Source organism: Ursus arctos, unplaced genomic scaffold (assembly GCF_023065955.2).
Source record: "Ursus arctos isolate Adak ecotype North America unplaced genomic scaffold, UrsArc2.0 scaffold_8, whole genome shotgun sequence".
Lineage (NCBI taxonomy): Eukaryota > Metazoa > Chordata > Mammalia > Carnivora > Ursidae > Ursus > Ursus arctos.
Window position 1 is genome coordinate 38,759,339 of NW_026623100.1, and position 19,101 is coordinate 38,778,439.

The 19,101-nt window shown below is 36.7% G+C and overlaps 1 protein-coding gene across 2 annotated transcripts in view; it reads right to left on the reverse strand.

Moving 5' to 3' along the window:
• M1AP (meiosis 1 associated protein) overlaps window positions 1-18,683 on the reverse strand; it is a 63,029-nt gene extending 44,346 nt beyond the window's left edge. For both annotated transcript variants that reach the window (XM_026482133.4, XM_057309305.1), the window contains exons 1-2: window positions 18,415-18,683; window positions 500-685 (exon numbers count right to left, since the gene is read on the reverse strand). In XM_026482133.4, coding sequence (XP_026337918.3) covers window positions 500-685; window positions 18,415-18,654 — 426 coding nt within the window. In that variant the 5' untranslated portion in view covers window positions 18,655-18,683. The remainder of the gene's footprint in view (window positions 1-499; window positions 686-18,414) is intronic.
• Window positions 18,684-19,101: the final 418 nt, after the last annotated feature.

Consider the following 19,101-nt stretch of genomic DNA (forward strand, 5'->3'; position numbering starts at 1 on the left):
CCCAGGCATGACTTACTTAAATTTTTTAAGATTGTCTTAGTCTGCACTAGAATTTTAGCAATCTTTAAATTTGCACATTTGCTAAGTCTGAGAAAATTTACTCAATTTGATGCTAAAATTTGATTAAGAACAATCGTAAATTCTTAAGGGTGCCCAGGAAATATAAATACAGACACCAATCTAGGCAGTTTAAGAATTACTTTACAAGTTTCAAAAATTCAGAGGCAGATGGCATATTCAGATTTTATTTTGATTTCAGTTTCATTATAATTCACTTCAGCCCATATTTTTAGCATTTCTCTCTATGCCAGCTCTGTATTAAGAATTGCACAGGCTATAGGAAAAAAGGAACATATCTCTTGCCTGCAGGGAGATGAAAATCTAGCCTTGAAAATTAGCATCAAAGTGTATGTAACAAAGAACAATATATGGATGATAAATAATGAAGCATCTAGATGGCCTGAAATGGGCTTAGAGAACTAAGGCCAATATCTCTTACCTCCAGGGAAGTGTAGCTCAGAGATGCACCTGTGGTCATGTGTCTGCTGTATTGTTTGAACTGCTGGAGCCCATCCTGTACTGCCAGCTGCAGAGAAGTGCCATGTGGTCTGAAACAGCCTTCTCTCTGCAACATGCGGAGTTCTGAGATGCAGGCCTGCAGCCTAGCAAAGTTCCTTTTCACTTGCTGCAGAGAAAAACGAAGCAAAGATCTTTAGCGACCCAGGTTCCAGATTAATGGGCAGTCTAACTTCATTATCAATTACTCCTCAGGGGTCCCTTCCCTTCCTGAAGATTTATTTATTTGACCAACATCTACTCAATGCCTACTATGCTCTAAGCACTGCACTAAAATCTTCCCTATACCAGAAGAAAGAAAATTTGCAGCCAAAGGGCTTTGATTATGTGGAGTTACCAGAAACACGAAAGGAAGTGTTTGAATTCATTTACTCACCCAAAGGGAAGTCCAGTTGTGACTGCTGAGTTTTACTTTGGGGTGGTTTGCCAACTGAAGGCCTAGCAGGGTCACTCTTAAGTATTATCTTCATTTCTTAGTCAGTCTAGGCACTGGGAGCCTCTTTACTTCCCAGAAATGAGGATTTTGGTGTGGTTGATCATCTCAGAACTGATAAGGTCCTACCCAGTCTGCTCCTCAGGATGACTTCAGTAAAGGGATGGTTGGCTTAGTCTAAAGTCAGCTCAAGAAGCCAACACGTAAACCTCTTGGTTCTATCTCACCTCCCTTTATAAAAAGGGAGTAATCTAATATAATCTGAATCTATATCAATGTTACCTCTCCCAAGGATGTATACATTTTGGATAAATGTGGAATGAAAATATGTGACACTATTTGAATTCTAAACATCAATAACAGATGGGGGTTGGATGGGGAAGAATTATATTTGGGATGAGGAAACCACCCTGACAAAGAGCAGTACTGAGCAATGTTTGCAAAATGCACATAAAATTCATAAGCATGAGGTGCAATACTGCCAGGGTACTTAAGTCAACCCCTGCCCCACTCAATTTCACAGCTGCTTACTTTGCTAACATGCTCCTCTTCCTGAATTTCTGGGAAAAACACAAAAAATAGGATGTAATTCTTACACAAAGAGAATTTGTAATTTAGATGGGAAGATAAGAAACCTACTCAAAAAAGAAATGAGAACAAATGAGACCATATATATAGACTAGTGGCCTTCAAAAATTTCATGTACCCCCTAAAAGAATCTGAAGACTGATACATTTATTTATTTATTTATTTATTTATTTATTTATTTATTTATAGTTTTTATTTAAATTCCAGTTAGTTAACATACAGTGTAATATTAGTTTCAGGAGTGGAATTTAGTGATTCATCATTTACATACAACACCCAGTGCTCATTACAAGTGCCCTCCTTAATCCCCATTACTCATTTAACACCCCCATTTCCCCTCCAGCAATCCTTCGTTTGTTCTTTATAGTCAAGAGTCTGTTTTATGGTTTGCTTCTCCACCCGCCACCCCCCAACTGCCGTTGTTCATCTGTTTTCTTTCTTAAATTCTACATATAAGTGAAATCATATGGTATTCCTCTTTCTCTGACTTATTTTGCTTAACATAATACTCTTTAGCTCCATCCACATCATTGCAAATGGCAAGATTTCATTCTTTCTTATGGCTAATATTCCATCGTATATATGTACACTACATCTTCTTTATCCATTCATCAGTTGATGGACCTTTGGGCTCTTTCCATAATTTGGCTATTATTGATAATGCTGCTATAAACACCAGGGTGCATGTGTCCCTTTGAATCTGTATTTTTGTAATTTTGGGTAAATACTTAGCAGTGCAATTGCTGGATCACAGGGTATTTCTGTTTTTAACTTTTCGAGGAAACTCCATACTATTTTTCAGAGTGGCTACACCAGTTTGCATTCCCACCAACAGTGCAAGAGGGTTTACCTTTCTCCACATCTTCACCAAAACCTATTGTTTCTTGTGTTAATTTTACCCCTTCTGACTGGTGTGAGGTGATATCTCGTTGTAGTTTTGATTTGTATTTCTCTGATGATGAGTGATGTTCATGTGTCTGTTAGCCATCTGTATGCCTTCTTTGGAAAAATGTCTATCCATATCTTCTGCCTATTTCTTAACTGGATTATTTTGTTTTTTGGGTGTTCAGTTATACGTTCTTTATATATTTTGGATCCTAATTCTTTCTCAGGTATGTCATTTGCAAATATCTTCTCCCATTCTGAAGGTTGCCTTTTAGTTTTGTTGATTGTTTCCTTCACTGTGCAGAAGTTTTTTTTTTTTTTTTTAATCTTGATGAAGTCCCAATAGCTCATTTTTGCTTTTGTTTCCCTTGCCTCAGGAGACATATCTAGTAAGAAGCTACTATGGCCAATGTCAAAGAGGCTACTGCTTGTGTTCTTCTCCAGGATTTTGATGGTTTCTTGTCTCACATTTAGGTTTTTAATCCATTTTTTTTAACGTAGCCTCCAAGCCCAGCTTGGGACCCAACTCGGGGCCCAAACTCACAACCTCAAGAGCAAGACCCAAGGCGAGATCAAGAGTTAGATGCCTAATCAACCGAGACAACCCAGGCACCCCAGTCTTTAATTCATTTTGAATTTATTTTTGTGTATGGTGTAAGAAAGTGGTCCATTCTTTTGCATATTGCTGTCCAGTTTTCCCCAACACCATTTATTAAAGAGACTGTGTTTTTCCATTGGATATTCTTTCCTGCTTTGTTGAAGATTAATTGCCCATATATTTGTGGGTTCATTTCTGGGTTTTCTATGCTGTTCCACGGATCTACATGTCTATTCCTGTGCCAGTACCATACTGTCTTAATCACTACAGCTTTGTGATATAACTTGAAGTCCAGAATGGTGATGCCTCTGAGAAAGGGACAGGTGGGTCTAGGTAGGGAGAGATAGGTAAGGGGGCTACGTGATCAGGATCATGGAAATTCCAAAAATGTGGAGGTATAAGGGAATCAGAGATAAAGGAACACTCCAGGCCACCCTGCCCTAGGTGTCCAAGGAGGAAGTCTTATTTATGACAGTCTCCTGTGGTCAACAGAAAATAACCAGACCCTAAAAAGAAGTAAGCCATTAAAGATGTTATCACTAGTCCTTAATCAATGGTGTCGCCAGTAGAGAAGTCAAAAAGATTTAAGTTCCCTGGTTAACTTTCTATAAAAGACCAACCCTAAAAGCCCTCAGTGGCAATCCTGTTGGGATCCCTCTCACTCCTGAGAGCTTTTTCTGTATCCTTGCTTAATAAAACTCTATAGCTTTACTCACTCCTTTTGTCTGTGAGAGTCATTCTTTGATTCTGTGAGACAAGAACCTAGCTTTCCCACTTTACCTCCAACTTTGCTTTTCTTTTTCAAGATTGCTTTGGCTATTTGGGGTCATTGGAGTTCCATATAAATTTTAAGATGGTTTGTTCTAGCTCTTTGAAAAATGCTGGTGATATTTTGATAAGGATTGCGTTCAATGTGTAGATTGCTTTGGGTAATATAGACATTTTAACAATGTTTGTTCTTCCAGGGTGCCTGGAAGTTGGTTAAGCGTCTCCCTTCAGTTCAGGTCATGATCCTGGATTCCAGGGACTGAGTTCTGCATCAGGGTCCCTGCTCAGCGGGGAGTCTGCTTCTGCCACTGCACCTCACCCCACTTGTGCTCTCTCTCATTCTTTCTCTCAAATAAATAAAATCTTTTAAAAAAGTATTTGCTCTTCCAAACCATGAGCATGGAATGTCTTTCCATTTCTTTGTGTCATCTTCAATTTCTTTCTTCAGTGTTTTAAAGTTGTCAGAGTACAGATCTTTTACCTCTTTGGTTAGGTTTATTCTTAGGTATCTTATGGGTTTTGGTGCAACTGTAAATGGGACTGATTCCTTGACTTCTCTTTCTGCTGTTTCATTATTGGTGTATAGAAATGCAACAGATTTCTGTATGTTGATTTTGTATCCTGAGACTACTGAATTTGTATATCAGTTCTAGCAGTTTTCTGGTGGGGTCTTTTGGATTTTCTGTATAGAAAATATCATGTCATCTGCAAATAGTGAAAGCTTGACTTCTTCCTTGCCAATTGGGATGCCTTTTATTTCTTTTGTTGTCTGATTGCTGAGGCTAGGACTTCCAGTACTGTGTTAAATAACAGTGGTGAGAGTGTACATCTCTGTCTTGTTCCTGACCATAAAGGAAAAGATCTCAGTTTTTCCCCATTAAGGATATTAGCTGTAGGTTTTTTGTATATGGCCTTTATTTATGGTGAGGTTTGTTCCCTCTAACTGTACTTTGTTGAGAGTTTTTTTTTTTAAATCATAAATGGATGTTGTATTTTGTCAAACGTTTTTTCTGCATCTATTGAAAGGATCATATGGTTCTTATCCTTTCTTTTATTAATATGGTATATCACATTGATTTGTGAATATTGAACCACTCCTGCAGTCCAGGAATAAATCCCACTTGATTGTGGTGAATGATTCTTTCAATGTCTGATTGGATTCTATTTGCTAGTATTTTATTGAGAATTTTTGCATCCATGTTCATCAGGTATATTGACCTGTAGTTCTCTTTCTAAGCGGAGTCTTTGGTTTTGGTATCAGGGTAATGCTGGCCTCATAGAATGATTTTGGAAGTTTTCCTTCCATTTCTATATTTTGGAATAGTTTGAGAAAAACAGTATTAACTCTTCTTTAAATGTTTGGTAGAATTCCCCTAGGAAGCCTTCTGGCCCTTGACTTTTGCTTTTTGGGAGATTTTTTATTACTGTCTCAATTTCTTTGCTGGTTATAGGTCTGTTCAAGTTTTCTATTTCTTCCTGTTTCAGTTTTGGTAGTTTATATGTTTCTAGGAATTTGTCCATTTCTTCCAGGTTGTCCAATTTGTTGGCATACATTTTTTCATAATAGTCTCATAATTGTTTGTATTTCTGTGGTGTTGGTAATTTCCCCTCTCTTATTTGTGATCTTATTTGGGTCCTTTCTCTTTTCTTTTTGATAAGTCTGGCTAGGGGTTTCTCAGTTTTATTAATTTTTGCAAAGAACTAGCTCCTGGATTCATTGATCTGTTCTATTGTTTTCCTAGTTTCTACATCATTTATTTCTGCCCTAATCTTTATTATTCCCCTTCCCTTTGCTCTCCTTTCCCTCTTCCCTGCTTGCTGAAATACAAGCATAAAAATGGCTAACTTGGCCTACAAGATAGTAGATGTGTTGCAGATGGTAGTAAGATGGTGGAGGAACGAGCCAGGAGGAGCACGGCTCCTTATTGATCATGGAGTTGCCACACTAGCCCTAGATTGCCTAAAATTATTTGAGAGAGAAATAAACTTATATCTTATTTAAGCCATTTTTATTTTGGGGTTTGTAAGACTCACAGCTGAACCTAATCTTAACTGATTCAATACTATTAAAAAAAATTCCTCAACTTTCTTTTAGGTAGTGTTTTGGCAGGAACCAACAGTAAAACTGTGTTTCCAACAGTCAACTTTGCAATAATCAAAAGACTATACTTTTCTGCATTTTTCTAAAATGAAAACATATTTTCTTTTATCAGAAAACACGGGGCGCCTGGGTGGCACAGCGGTTAAGCGTCTGCCTTCGGCTCAGGGCGTGATCCCGGAGTTATGGGATCGAGCCCCACATCAGGCTCCTCTGCTATGAGCCTGCTTCTTCCTCTCCCACTCCCCCTGCTTGTGTTCCCTCTCTCGCTGGCTGTCTCTATCTCTGTCAAATAAATAAATAAAAATCTTTAAAAAAAAAGAAAAGAAAAAAAAAGAAAACACATTTCTATTTTGAAACATGAACCAAAGAGCTTTACTTACTCCTTAATTTTATTTTATTTTATTTATTTTTTTTTAAAGATTTTATTTATTTATTTGACAGAGATAGAGACAGCCAGCGAGAGAGGGAACACAAGCAGGGGGAGTGGGAGAGGAAGAAGCAGGCTCATAGCAGAGGAGCCTGATGTGGGGCTCGATCCCATAACGCCGGGATCACGCCCTGAGCCGAAGGCAGACGCCCAACCGCTGTGCCACCCAGGCGCCCCCTACTCCTTAATTTTAATTAAAATTAAAAATTAAAAAAATTAAAATTAAAAAATAGGATGACCTCCTGATATCTCTGCCAGGAGGTTACAATAACCTTTAGGAGAAGGAAATGATCTTCTAACAAGGTTTGAAAATATTGCTTATTTGAGTACTGGAAAATTCTGCCAAGTGCAATGGTTTTGGAAATATTGAAAATTAAGCTGTTCTTTCTTACATTAATCAAATAATAGGGCCATTAATCAAATAACAGGGCCACTTACTGCTTGAGAACACTCTTGGTTGATAACCTCCTGTAGCAAGAGGCCATGTGCCCAATTCATCTAAAAGATTACATCATTCAGAAACAAGCTAAACAGGAAGTAGGCTAAAACATAACTATGTATTATATCCCTTGAAAATGGTATCTGATCTCTCAGGTACTCACTTTGATTCTGAAAGTGATTTTAAAATGCAGGCTTTGCAGAAACTAATTGCTTAGAATGTGAAGAGCTCATATAGCTTGGCCGGGAAACAATTTCCACATATCAAAGGTTGATGACTGATGAATGCTACAGAAAGTCCTACAGTCTTAGCTTTTTTTCCTCATGAATTGCCTAGGCAACATTCCATACAGCACAGTGTAAATAGTTCAGACCTGAGTTCCAAATCCAAAAGATGGTGTCAGGGACCGATAGGGAGCTGTTAGATAAAGAGAGAGAAAATGGGTGGTAGGGAGATGAGGTCTGGTGTCTCTCAGCTGGAATTTTGCCATTACCTGCAATCTGTAATCTGAACAGTCAAATGTCTTAATTTCTCCTCCTCCTTCTTTCCTGGATGGAAAGTTTGGGATTTCCATTGTGGAAGATTCAAATGTGCTTTAGGAAGTTGCTACGTTGAAATGTAGCCCAGTGAATCAGGTACTTAAGTTGTCTACAACATTGTTTGGAGTTATTATCTATTATATCACAAACTCAAGTTCTTTGTTGTAGATATCTGGGTGGGTTTCAAGGTGCAGAGTGGAGTCCCTGATTCAGTTAGATGGGCTTTGCACAGAAAGGTGAAGGTTGGGATGAATGGGTAAAGACTGATGGACCCTCACTGGATTTCTTTCAACTTTTTGTGCAGACTAGTGGTATAAATATGCCTAGAAGATGTTCTCTCCCTAGATCTAGTACCAGTGTGTTCTCCTTGCTCTAGGCAGTTTAGGACAACTCAGATTGATGTCTCATCGGAAATCAAATGAAAAAATTAGAACATAGTTTAGGTCATTGATTTTGAAAAATCTTTTTATCAGTATGAACTTCTATAAAAAATAAAAAATTTTAATTTTAATCTCTATAAAAAACTTTATATTGACTCTCCATATATAAATTGCATTTTATTAGCACAATGTATTTTCAAAATTTTGTTTTTATTTATTTTCAATATATAATACATGCACATGATTCAAAATTTAAAGGTTATAAAATTATATGTGGAAAAAAAATCACCTTTCCACTCATCCTTCAGCTAACCAGTGGTTTCCTGGAGGCAATCTATATTGGTAGCTTGTTGGATATCTTCCCAGAGATTTTTTTCTTTACATGAAAGAAAATATAAAGATAAATTTGTTCTTCTTACCAAAAGAAAAGAGACTATGATAGTCTTTTATATCTTGATTTTATTGCATAGTGTTCTTGCACAATCATTTCAGTCAATAGATAAAAAATGTTCATTTTTATAGCTACAGAGTATTCCATTAATGGATGGAACATAAGTTTATTTAACCAATTCCCTATTGATAGACATTAGATTGTTTTCAATCTTTTGCCACTGCAAACAGTGTTGAAATGAAAATACTTAAGTCATTTTTCCACATACGAAAATATATCTGTAGGATAAGTTACTAAAAGCAGACTTGCTGGGTCAGAGGGTATGTAAATTGTGATACTGTCACCAAATTGCCCACCATAGAAATTGTGTTAATTTATACACCCATAAATGGCATGTGTGCCTATTTCTTTAAAACCTCATGAACAGTATGTTATTAAACTTAAAAAAAAACTTTGGCAATCATACAGGTGAAAAATAATAGCATCTTAATGTACAGTAAGGTTTCTTTTTCATTTCTAAGTGAGATTGAATATATTTTGATATGTTGAAGGGTCATTTATATTTCTTTTTCTGAAAACTATGTATATAATTTCTTATTTCTTGTTGGATTATTTGTCTTTACCTTATTGATTAGGTAGTATTTTTTTTTTTTTTTGCCAAGCACATATTTTCTATTTTTATACAGCTGAATTTATTAATCTTTTATTTTTGGAATTTTGGGTTTTGTGTTATGGTTAAAAAAGCCTTTCTTACTCTGATATTTTCCCCCATGGTCTGTGAGCTAATTATCAACTTATTGCCTCTCAGATCCAATTCACCTTTCAATATATCTCTGCAGTAATGGACAGAATCCCTTTAAACATTTCTCCTTTACATGGACCATCATGTTAAGCATTTGAATAGAGAGCAATGGAGGAACACTGCAGGAGGAAGGTGCTTTCCTGCTGAAAGCAATGGGGTATGAGAACATCTGATAATGCTCCACATGAGCAGATATTGCCCCAAACTAGCAGGCCCTTGATGTTACAGACTGAATGTTTATGTTCCCTTAAAATTCATATACTTAAGCCCTGACTCCTAATGTGGTAGCATTTAAGTGTAGCCTTTGAGAGGTAATTAAGTTTAGATGAGGTCGTGAGGATGCAGTCTCCATGATGGCATTAGCGACCTTCTAAGAAGAGGAAGGACACCTGAGCTCGCTCTCTCTTCACATACATGTGCTGAAGAAAGGCCATCTGAGCACATAGCAAGAAATCTGTCTGCAAGCCAGAAGAGGGCTCTCACCAGAACCTGGCTATGCTTGCACCCCAATTTCTAATTTCTAGTCTCCCAAACTTTGAGAAAATAAGTGTGTATTGTGTAAGTTGTCTAGTTTATAGAATTTTGTTGTTATGACAGCCTGAGCTGACTAAGACACTGCAAACTCCTAGCTCTGACTTGGTGATTACCTTACAGCAGTCGTCTTGGCACAGACACTGCCTGCTTTAGGCCTCCTGCCTGCACTAATGTCTCACTCCCTCTGCTCACCTCAGAGGTTTGTCTCCTGTGGCCCTCCCAATGATGCTGCAATTTCCATATGGATGCTGTCTGCTCCAGGCATCCTGTCCACATTGGTATCTCCACTCTACACTCTTACACACCAGTCACTGATTATAGCTCATCTATACCTGGAAGACTGCATCTTGCTTTCCCAGTAACCATGGACCAGCTCTGGCTTGGGAAAACCAGTAAACTTCTCTGCATCCAGTCAGCTGCAACTATACTGGTCCTGAACTCCAGCTTTGGGAAAGGAGTCCTCTTTTCAGATTTGTCTTTCCTGGAGATCACTCCCTCAGCCCTAAGGTACCATAAAAAGTTCTCATATCTTACAGTTGCTTTATTATCACAGTTTAGTATGTTAAACGATGTTAAAGTTCTCCATATACACTTCCCTTATTTAAATCACTGTGTAGTTTCTTGCTCCTGATTGGACTCAGACTGATACAGTCTGTGCTCCTACACAAACAGTTTCAATTTTTATATTTAAAACTTTGATCTATCTGGACTTTATACTGATGTAAGCAGTGAGTATGGCTCTAACTTACTTTTTTCCTACATGGCTATCCAGTTGACCCAAGCATTTACTGGATAATTTTTTCCAATATATTTTATTTTTTTAATTTTTAATTTTTTCTACATTTATTTAATTTGAGTAATCTCTACACCCAACATGGGACTCAAACTCACAACCCTGACATCCAGAGTCTCATGCTCTTCTGACTGAGCCAGCCAGGTGTCCCTCCAATTAATTTTATTTAATAAATTTGTTAATTTATTTAAGAGAGGGAGAGAGAGGTGGGGAGGGGCAGCGGGAGAGCAGAGAAAGAATCTTAAGTAGGCTCCACCCCCAGCACGGAGTTTGATATGGTGCTCAATCTCACCACTCTGAGATTATGACCTGAGCTGAAATCAAGAGTCAGATGCTTAAGTGACTGAATCACCCAGGTGCTCCCACTCCAATTAATGTTAAATACCATCTTTATTATATACTAAATTCCTACATATCTTTGGGTCTATTTTTAGACTTTAAAGTATATTCCATTGCCCTATCTTTTCAATCTCCAGTATCACACTTTGAATATGTTTAATATTTGAGAGGGATAGTTCCTAGCTATTTTTTTCTTTTCTTTTTTCTTTTAATTTGAACTTTGTTACTAGGATGTCCAGTTTTCCTGTTGGAAATTCTATCAGGAATTCCATTATATTTACAGATTGATTTAGAGATAATGGACATCTTTTTGGTCTGAATCTTCCCCAAAACTTCCCCAATGACTTTTAATTTGTGCAAGTCCTTTGTGTTTCTCAATAGCATTTTTATTCATATAAGTCTTGCACATCTATTATTAATTTCAATCCTAAGTATCTGACAATTTTGGTTATTGTATGAGATCTTTTCTGCCACTTTAACTTCAAACTTGTTGTTTGGAATATATGAAGGGTATTAATATCTGTATTAGTTCTTGCGCCAGACTATTGTCATGAGTTCTTTCATTGCTTGAAATAATTTTGTTTATTCTCTTGGACATCATTAATCTGCAGGTAACAATCATTTGATCTCATTTCCTATTTTTATATTCTAATTTATTTCCCTTGTGCAATTGCATCAGTGAAAATCTCCAGAATAGTTTTAAATAATAGTGATAACACAGGAATATATTTAGTGTCTTTTCATTAAGTATGATTTGATTCTTGAGCTGTCATAAACATATGTTGTGCTCAGGGATAGTTACCTATACCTACTTTATTAAAGTTTTTTTTAAAAATAAGACTAGATGTTGCGTTTTATTAAATGCTTTTTTTCAGTATTTATGGACATGAACATGATCATATTTTTTTCTTAGATGTTTTACTATAGTAAACTATATTAATGGATTCCCTAATATTACACCATTTTTTTTTATTCCTGGTATATGATCTTTTAAAATATAAGCTGGGGGTGCCTGGGTGGCTCAGTCAGTTAAGCCTCCAACTCTTGATTTTGGCTCAGGTCATGATCTCAGGGTCGTGGGATGGATCTCTCTGTCAGGCTTTGTGCTCAGTGGCGAGTCTGCTTGAGATTCTCTCTCTCCCTTTTGATCTGCCTCCCCGCACCCACTCTCTCTCTCTTTCTAATAAATAAATAAATCTTAAAAAAATATGTATAAGCTGGATTCTATTGCCTGTGCTTTATTTGGGATTTTGAATAGATATTCATAAATGAGACTTGCTCTAGTTTTTCTTTTCATGCAATATTTGTTGGGTTTTAGTATCAATATTATGTCAACTTCATAAAAAGGATTTGGAAGGTTTTTTTTTCTTTCTGTTGTATCAAACAGTTAAAAAACATAGTAATGATCTGTTCTTTAAAAGTTTGGTATTATTCCCCTGTAAAATCATTTGGTCTTAGTACTTTATTTTGGGGGAAGTTAGGGTCTTTGGCAACTTTGTTTTATGGGAAATGGTGAGTTCAGATTTTTCTATGTCTTCTGAATTTAATTTTGGTAATTATATTTGCATGGAGAATTATGCATTTCACCCAAGTATATCTGTAGTTATTTTCTCCTTATCTTATTTTGTGTATAGGCAGCTTCTCCTGCCCTCCTCAAACTAAGTTTACTAATGGTTTATCTATCTCCTACCCTTCCCCAAGGAACAAACTTGGGTTTATTAATTTGTTCTACCATTCTCTTATTTTAATATTCATTATTTTTTGTTTTTATTTTTATTATTTCCTTCCTTCAGCTTTCCATAGGTTTGTCTTTTGCTCTTAAGTTGCATGCTTCATTTATTTTGTTTTTCTTGTTTACTAATACAATTTAAAATAAATTAATATAGTTTAAAGATATGAATTTTCCTTCTAGCATTGTCTTTTTTATAACCCATAGGTCTGATATGTAGTGTTTTACTATTATTATTTTCTACACATATTGCAATTTTAGTTTGGATTTCCTCTTGACTCCAAATTTATTTAATAGTTAAAAATTTCCATTAGGTAGATACTTTTTGTTCTCTGGTTTTGTAATTTATTTCTAGTTTTATTGCAGGGTGTTCAGAAAATCTTGACTGAACTATCTGTACTTCTGGAATTCATTAAAGTTTTGGGTTTATTTGTGGCTTAATATATGACTGACTTTTGTGAATATTCCATGAGCACTTAAGGAGGACAGAGATTTCACAATATTATGATCCTATTTCTCTTAAAAATGTTGATGCCATGTTATTTGGTACATAGTTAATCAAAACTGATATATTTTCTATAGATTCCCTCTCCAACAAACCTTCTGTACTGAAGATCATCCATAGTGTCTACTCTTCTCTTTGTGTCTAGCATTAAAATGACATTCTTAGTGTCATTTAGTGCTTTTTGCTCCAAATTCAACCTTGTCTGATATTAAGATCATGTTCTTTTTTTGGGGGGGAGGTTCATTTGCCTAGCCCTTTGCCCTTTCTTTTATTGCCAACCTTTCTGAACAACTTTGTTGCACCTGTATCTTTTGAACACAGTAGAGTTTTTAATAGGTGAGTTTAGCACACTTATATTTATTGATATGACAGACATATTTGTTTTTATATTAACATAGACTTTATTTTCATAGCCTTTTTTTTTTTTTTTAGATTTTATTTATTTATTTAACAGAGAGAGAGAGAGCATGTGCATGTGTACAAACTGGGAATGGCAGGCAGAGGGAGAGGTAGAAGCAGGCTCCCTGCTGAGCAGGGAGCCTGATGCAGGGCTCAATCCTAGGGTCTTGTGATCATGACTTGCGTGGAAGGCAGAGGCTTAACTGACTGAGCCATCCAGGTGCCCCTCATAGCTTTTTTTTTTTTTTTTAAAGATTTTATTTATTTACTTGAGAGTGAGAGCATGTGTGCGGGCACGTAGGAGCAGGGGGAGGGTCAGAGAGAGAAAGAGGGAGAAGCAAACTCTCCACTGAGCATGGAGCCCAATGTGGGGCTCCATCTCAGGACCCCAGGATCATGACCTGAGCTGAAGGCAGATCTATTTTCATAGCTTTTGAAAAATCACTATACTGTATAGCTTTTTGTTCTATATAAGCTTTTATTGTCATAATTAGAAAGGTTCGCATTTGTTTTAGTGATTAACTACGTTTGTATAATTCCCTTATTTCTTTAGTACTATCCATTAATGAACAATAACAAAAATCTTCACTATAAACAATGACAAAATTTGTATATTTCCTTTTCTTACTCTGCCCCTCCCTCTCCTGTAGTACTCAATTATAGTTTATTATATTAGCTTTTTTGTAGTTTACTCTTATAGGGTTTAATGTAATATATCCCTATTATTTGTCACTTTTAAATAACTTCATTTGAATGTCAGCTATTAAGGATGAGAAAGTAAATGTTATAGCCAAATTAGACCACTGTTAGTCCTAAAATTCCACTGTAGATCATATATGGTTTAAATAATTCCTTTGTTCTCATGAAAAGGTAAAAGAATTGGTAAGATACTCACTGTAAGGGAATTCTTCCAAAATTCTGCTTTGAGAGGAGATTAATCATTTTGGTCAGATTTATTTATATTAAGGGCACAATGGATATAAAAGGAATTCTAATATTTTAATTATGATTCTTCTGTCATTATTCCTTATGAAAAGCTCAGGGTTATACTCAGAAATGAAATACTCAGAAATTAAATATGAAGAGATGTACTGAAGTATTCATCTTGGGCAAGGCTTCCTACCTGCTATCTTTCACCATTATATTTTGAGCTAACTTTGCAGACAGAAAATGTTAGAAACGTATATAGGTTAGAGACAGTGGATTTAAGATAACATTTTTCCTTAAACAAAGATTGTGTTGTTCTATACATAAGGTAATGACATTTTTCCAGTAATTTTCTTGAGCTTTTAAATAGGTTGAACTTATTGTTCTTTTGGAAGGATTTTTGGCTTGCAATTTTTCCTGAGTTACTGGTCAGTGATTTTTAGTGTAGAAATGTCTGCCTTTCCCAATGGAATGATTAAGGGACCAAAGGATTTATCTAGGGCTAAATGTACTGAGGAGAGCGTGAAGCATATAACATAGCCACTTAAGAAAGGGAAAAAAAATCCTTTAACCTTTGGTATACATGAGCTCATTTCTCAAAAACCCTCCTGTGTTGGATATCTTCCATTTGCCCTTCTAGATCACTCTCTACTTTTCTCTATCCCTATGCCTGACAGAAGATAGAAAAAGCCAAATGTGATCATGGGACAGACGTGTACAAGGAAAATGGAACAACAGAGGAACATAACCTGCCACATGACTGCAAATATCACTATCATTTTCATTGTGTCCTCACTGTACTAGTAGGGTATACATAATCACAGATTATATACAGTGAGAATTATACATTTTGTTTACCCATTCACCAGTTAATAGACATTTTAACTGTTTCCAGTTTGCAGCTATTATAAATCATGTTGCCATGAACATTCATGTAAATGTATTGGTGTAGACATGTTTTCATTTCTGTTGGTTAGATTTCTGGGGGTGGAATTGTTGGATTACATGGCAGGTGTATATTTAACTTTTTAAGAATTTGATAAACTATCTTCTAAAGTGGTTGTATCATTTTACCTTCCTGTTAGCAATGAATAAGGGTTATAGATTCTTCCCATTGTCACCAACACTTGGTATTGCCTGTCAGTATTGCCCATCTTTTTCATTGTAGCCATTCTATAAGTGTGTAAAATCACCTTTGTTTTTCTTTAGCTTTTTATTTTGAAATAATTATAGATCCACATAAAGTTGCAAAATCGTGGAGAGGTCCTGTGTACCCTTCACTCAGTTTCTTGCAGTGGTTACATCTTATATAACTATAGCTAAATTTTAAAACCAAGAAATTGACTTTGCTACAATGTTTGCATTGGGTTCTATACCATATTACCACACCTGTAGATTTACATCTTGCTAGAGGTTTGTCAATGTTACTGATCATATTGAAGAATCAGCTTTTTGTTTCACCAATTTTCCTTTTTTTCTGTTTTCAATTTTATTCATTTATACTTTTCATTATTTCCTACCCTCAGCTTGCTCTGGGTTTATTTTGTTCTCCTTTTCTAGTTTCCTGAGGTGGGATCTTATATTACTGATTTTGAATTATATATTTCCATTTCTAATGTAAGCATTTAGTGCTATAAATGTCCTTCGCAGCACTGCTTTAGCTGGATTCTACAAATTTTGACATGTAGTATTTAAATGTTCATGCAATTCAATATATTAAAAAAATTCCCTTGCCATTTCTTTTTTGATCCATGAGTTATTTAGAAATGTGCTGTTTAGTTTCCAAGTGTTTGGAGATTTTACGGTTATGTTTCTGTTATTGATTTCTACTTTGACTCTATTGTGGTCAGAGAACAAAGTGTGTATGACTTCAATTCTTTCAAATTTGTTGAAGTTACTTTTAAGGCCCAGGATATGGTCTATTTTGCTAAGTGCTCTGTGGGTGCTTGAAAAGATTGTGTATTCTGCTCTTATTCAGTGGAATATACTTTAAATGTTCATTAGATCCTATGGGCTAATAGTTTTCTACATGTAGATATTCTTTCTAGTTGTTCTATTACTTGTCAAAAGGGCATCTGAAGTCTCCAACTATAATTGTGGATTTATCTATTTCTTCTTTCAGTTCTATCAGTTTTTGCTTCATGTATTTTGCAGCTCTTCTGTTTAGTGTGTACCCATGTAAAATTGGTATGTCTTCTTCTTGGTTTGACTCTTTTATCATCATTTAATATTCCTTTCTGTACCTGATATTCTTTGCTCTAAAGTCTACTTTATTTGATATATTAATACAGCCACTTCTGCTTTGTTTTGGTTAATGTATCAGGGTATATCATTTTCCATCCTTATACTTTCCAGCCTACTTCTGCTGTGTTTGAAGTTAGTTTTTTACAGAGAGTATATATGGTTGGGTCATTTTTCCCCACTCTGCCAACCTATTTCTTTTAATTGATATACTTAGGCCATTTACATTTAATGTAATTATTGGTATGTCAGCCTGCCAATTTGTTGTTTTCTGTTGTTCCCTCAGTTTTTTGTTTCTCTGTTTTCTTTTACCTATCTGACTGTGGGTTACTTGCAATTTTTAAGAATTTTTTAGAATTCCGTTTTGATTTATCTATAGTGAGTGTCTTTGTATTGATCTTTAAGTGGTTGCTCTAAGTTTACATTATATACATATTTTATGTAGAAGTCTCTTTACTCTTCCCTGTTTATAATGCAATTATTTTAAATATTTCCTCTATATACATTAACAGTCACATCAATGTTACAAGTTTGGCTTTAACTGTCAAATATATAATTTAGAAAACTCAATAGGAAGGCTGTCCTGCTCCCTGCTCCCTTGCAGTATATTCAGTAAACTTCTATCTCCTTTGTTCTGCCTTGGATGAATCCTTTCACCGCCCATGCCCGCTTCCACCCCATCATTTTGCTCCACATTTGGGGGCCCCCATCTGATTGAGAGAGACACCACACCTTCCTGCAGCTCCCACAGGGCCTCCACTCTGTCTTCTCAGACACCACCTCAATAGGGAGAGGGAGAAATACCCTGTTAATATTGGGTACGTGGGTGGGAGTCCAGGCTCTGTTGTTGTTCCCATAGACCCTAGAGGGAGGAGGTCTTATTCCCACCAGGTAGGGATAAAAGTTGTGATTTTCCACTTGGCCTTCTCTGACTACCCCTGCAGCAAGGCTATCTCAGGAAAGGGATGCACTAGAACCTCTGAGGTCTTTCCCATCCCTGTGATTCTGAACTTTATATAAGTGAAGATTTGCATTTCTTTGAGGAGGAGAGACAGTTGTCTATGTGTGAAAAAGCTTCATAAAAGCACTGTCCCTGGCCCAGTGTTTGCCTTCTGAAATCTGAGGGGGTTTTTCACCTGAGTCCTATGGGGAACTGTAGAGAAAATATTTTCATGTGTCTTCACAGTTAGGCTTTCTGAGCAAAGAAAGCTAGAACTTCGGATAAAAGACAAGTCTTGGAAAATAAAGGATAATTTAGACAGAGACCTCTGAAGACACTTAGACTTATTTCCCTGTATTTACATTTCAAACGGGGATGAAAGGGGTCAGTTGCTTACATTCCAAAGGACTGTAAATGCCAAGGTTTCTCTCTATCTCAGGAGTGGAGCAGGGGCAAGATGTGACCTATTTACACACTCAGATTAATAATTCTGGAGTTCCTCTTCTGCAGTATAAACTGTGGTGTCTCTCTCGATCAGATGAGGGCCCCCAAATGTGGGGTAACAATCGGGTGGAAGCCAGTGTGAGGCAGAACAAAGGAGACAGAAATTTATTGAATATACCCGAAAGGAAGCAGTGGGCAGGACAGCAAAGGAGAAACTGCCTGCAAGGAGGCAGTGAATGGGGCTGTACTTAAAGTGGGAAGGTGAGGTGGTATGGGGACATATGGAATTTTCCCTTTTTTGTTAACTGCCTGGTCCTAAGTACCCCACTGGTCAGTTAGGGCTTATCGATATTTTGAGGTGGGTTGTCTGATGGGCTTGTCTCTATTCAGCCAGGTGGTTGCTGTGTGCCCTTCTGCCTTCATCAACTTTCCATGCTCAAGCCTGTTGCCTAAAAGCGGCCTCTACATAAACCCTTCATGTGCAGGATGACATCTGGCTCTCCTTATGTTGCCTGTGGGGTATTGGATGTGAAGAATGGGCACAGTTATTGCTGTAAGTAATAATAACTGTGATCTCTGCTCCAGAAACCTCATATTTGTTTTCAGGATCAAATGATCAAATATAGATATACTCACCACAAAGGGAAGGATACACTCATGTTGATTTTGTACCACATATAAGCTGAAGAGGGACATGCGGCTGGGGCCCATCAAGCTGCAGGCTAGAGAGAAAAAGTTCTGCAGAGCCTCACAGAGGTTGGAGCAGGTGTCAGCCCAGGATGGTAGGGCAACTTGCACAATGAGAAGCCTTGGAGGTTGCTGGTAAATCTGCATGGGTGTGGAGGGTCCTTTACCAGTGCTTCGCCCATGATACATGGTAACTAGACCAGAGATGAACTGCAGCCACTACCTGGATATTCTCTATACCTACAGGGAAGGAAAGAGAAATCACTGGGTTTCATAAAACTGAATCATGCTTGGTTGAAATGATGAACACAGGCCTAGAGGACTAAGTCTAGAAAGGAGTCAGGCTGGGTACTAACTCAAGTTTCTCTAGGCTATCCCATCTTAACAGCTCCCAAGGGATCTAGATGTTTACCTGTAATGCAAGGCTGAGCGAGCTTACAGATGCTGAGTGGAACTAAACAAAAAGAGACACAAAGGCCAAATTTCAGTCTCAAAGTAAGTTATCTGCTCTCATAAACTTTATTTCTTTATCAGCATTTATTGTACTGTATTTATAATTTGTTTCTTTGACTGCCTCCCCAACTACACTGTGAGCTTCCCAAGGCTGGAGAACTTGTCTTGTCAACTTTATTTATT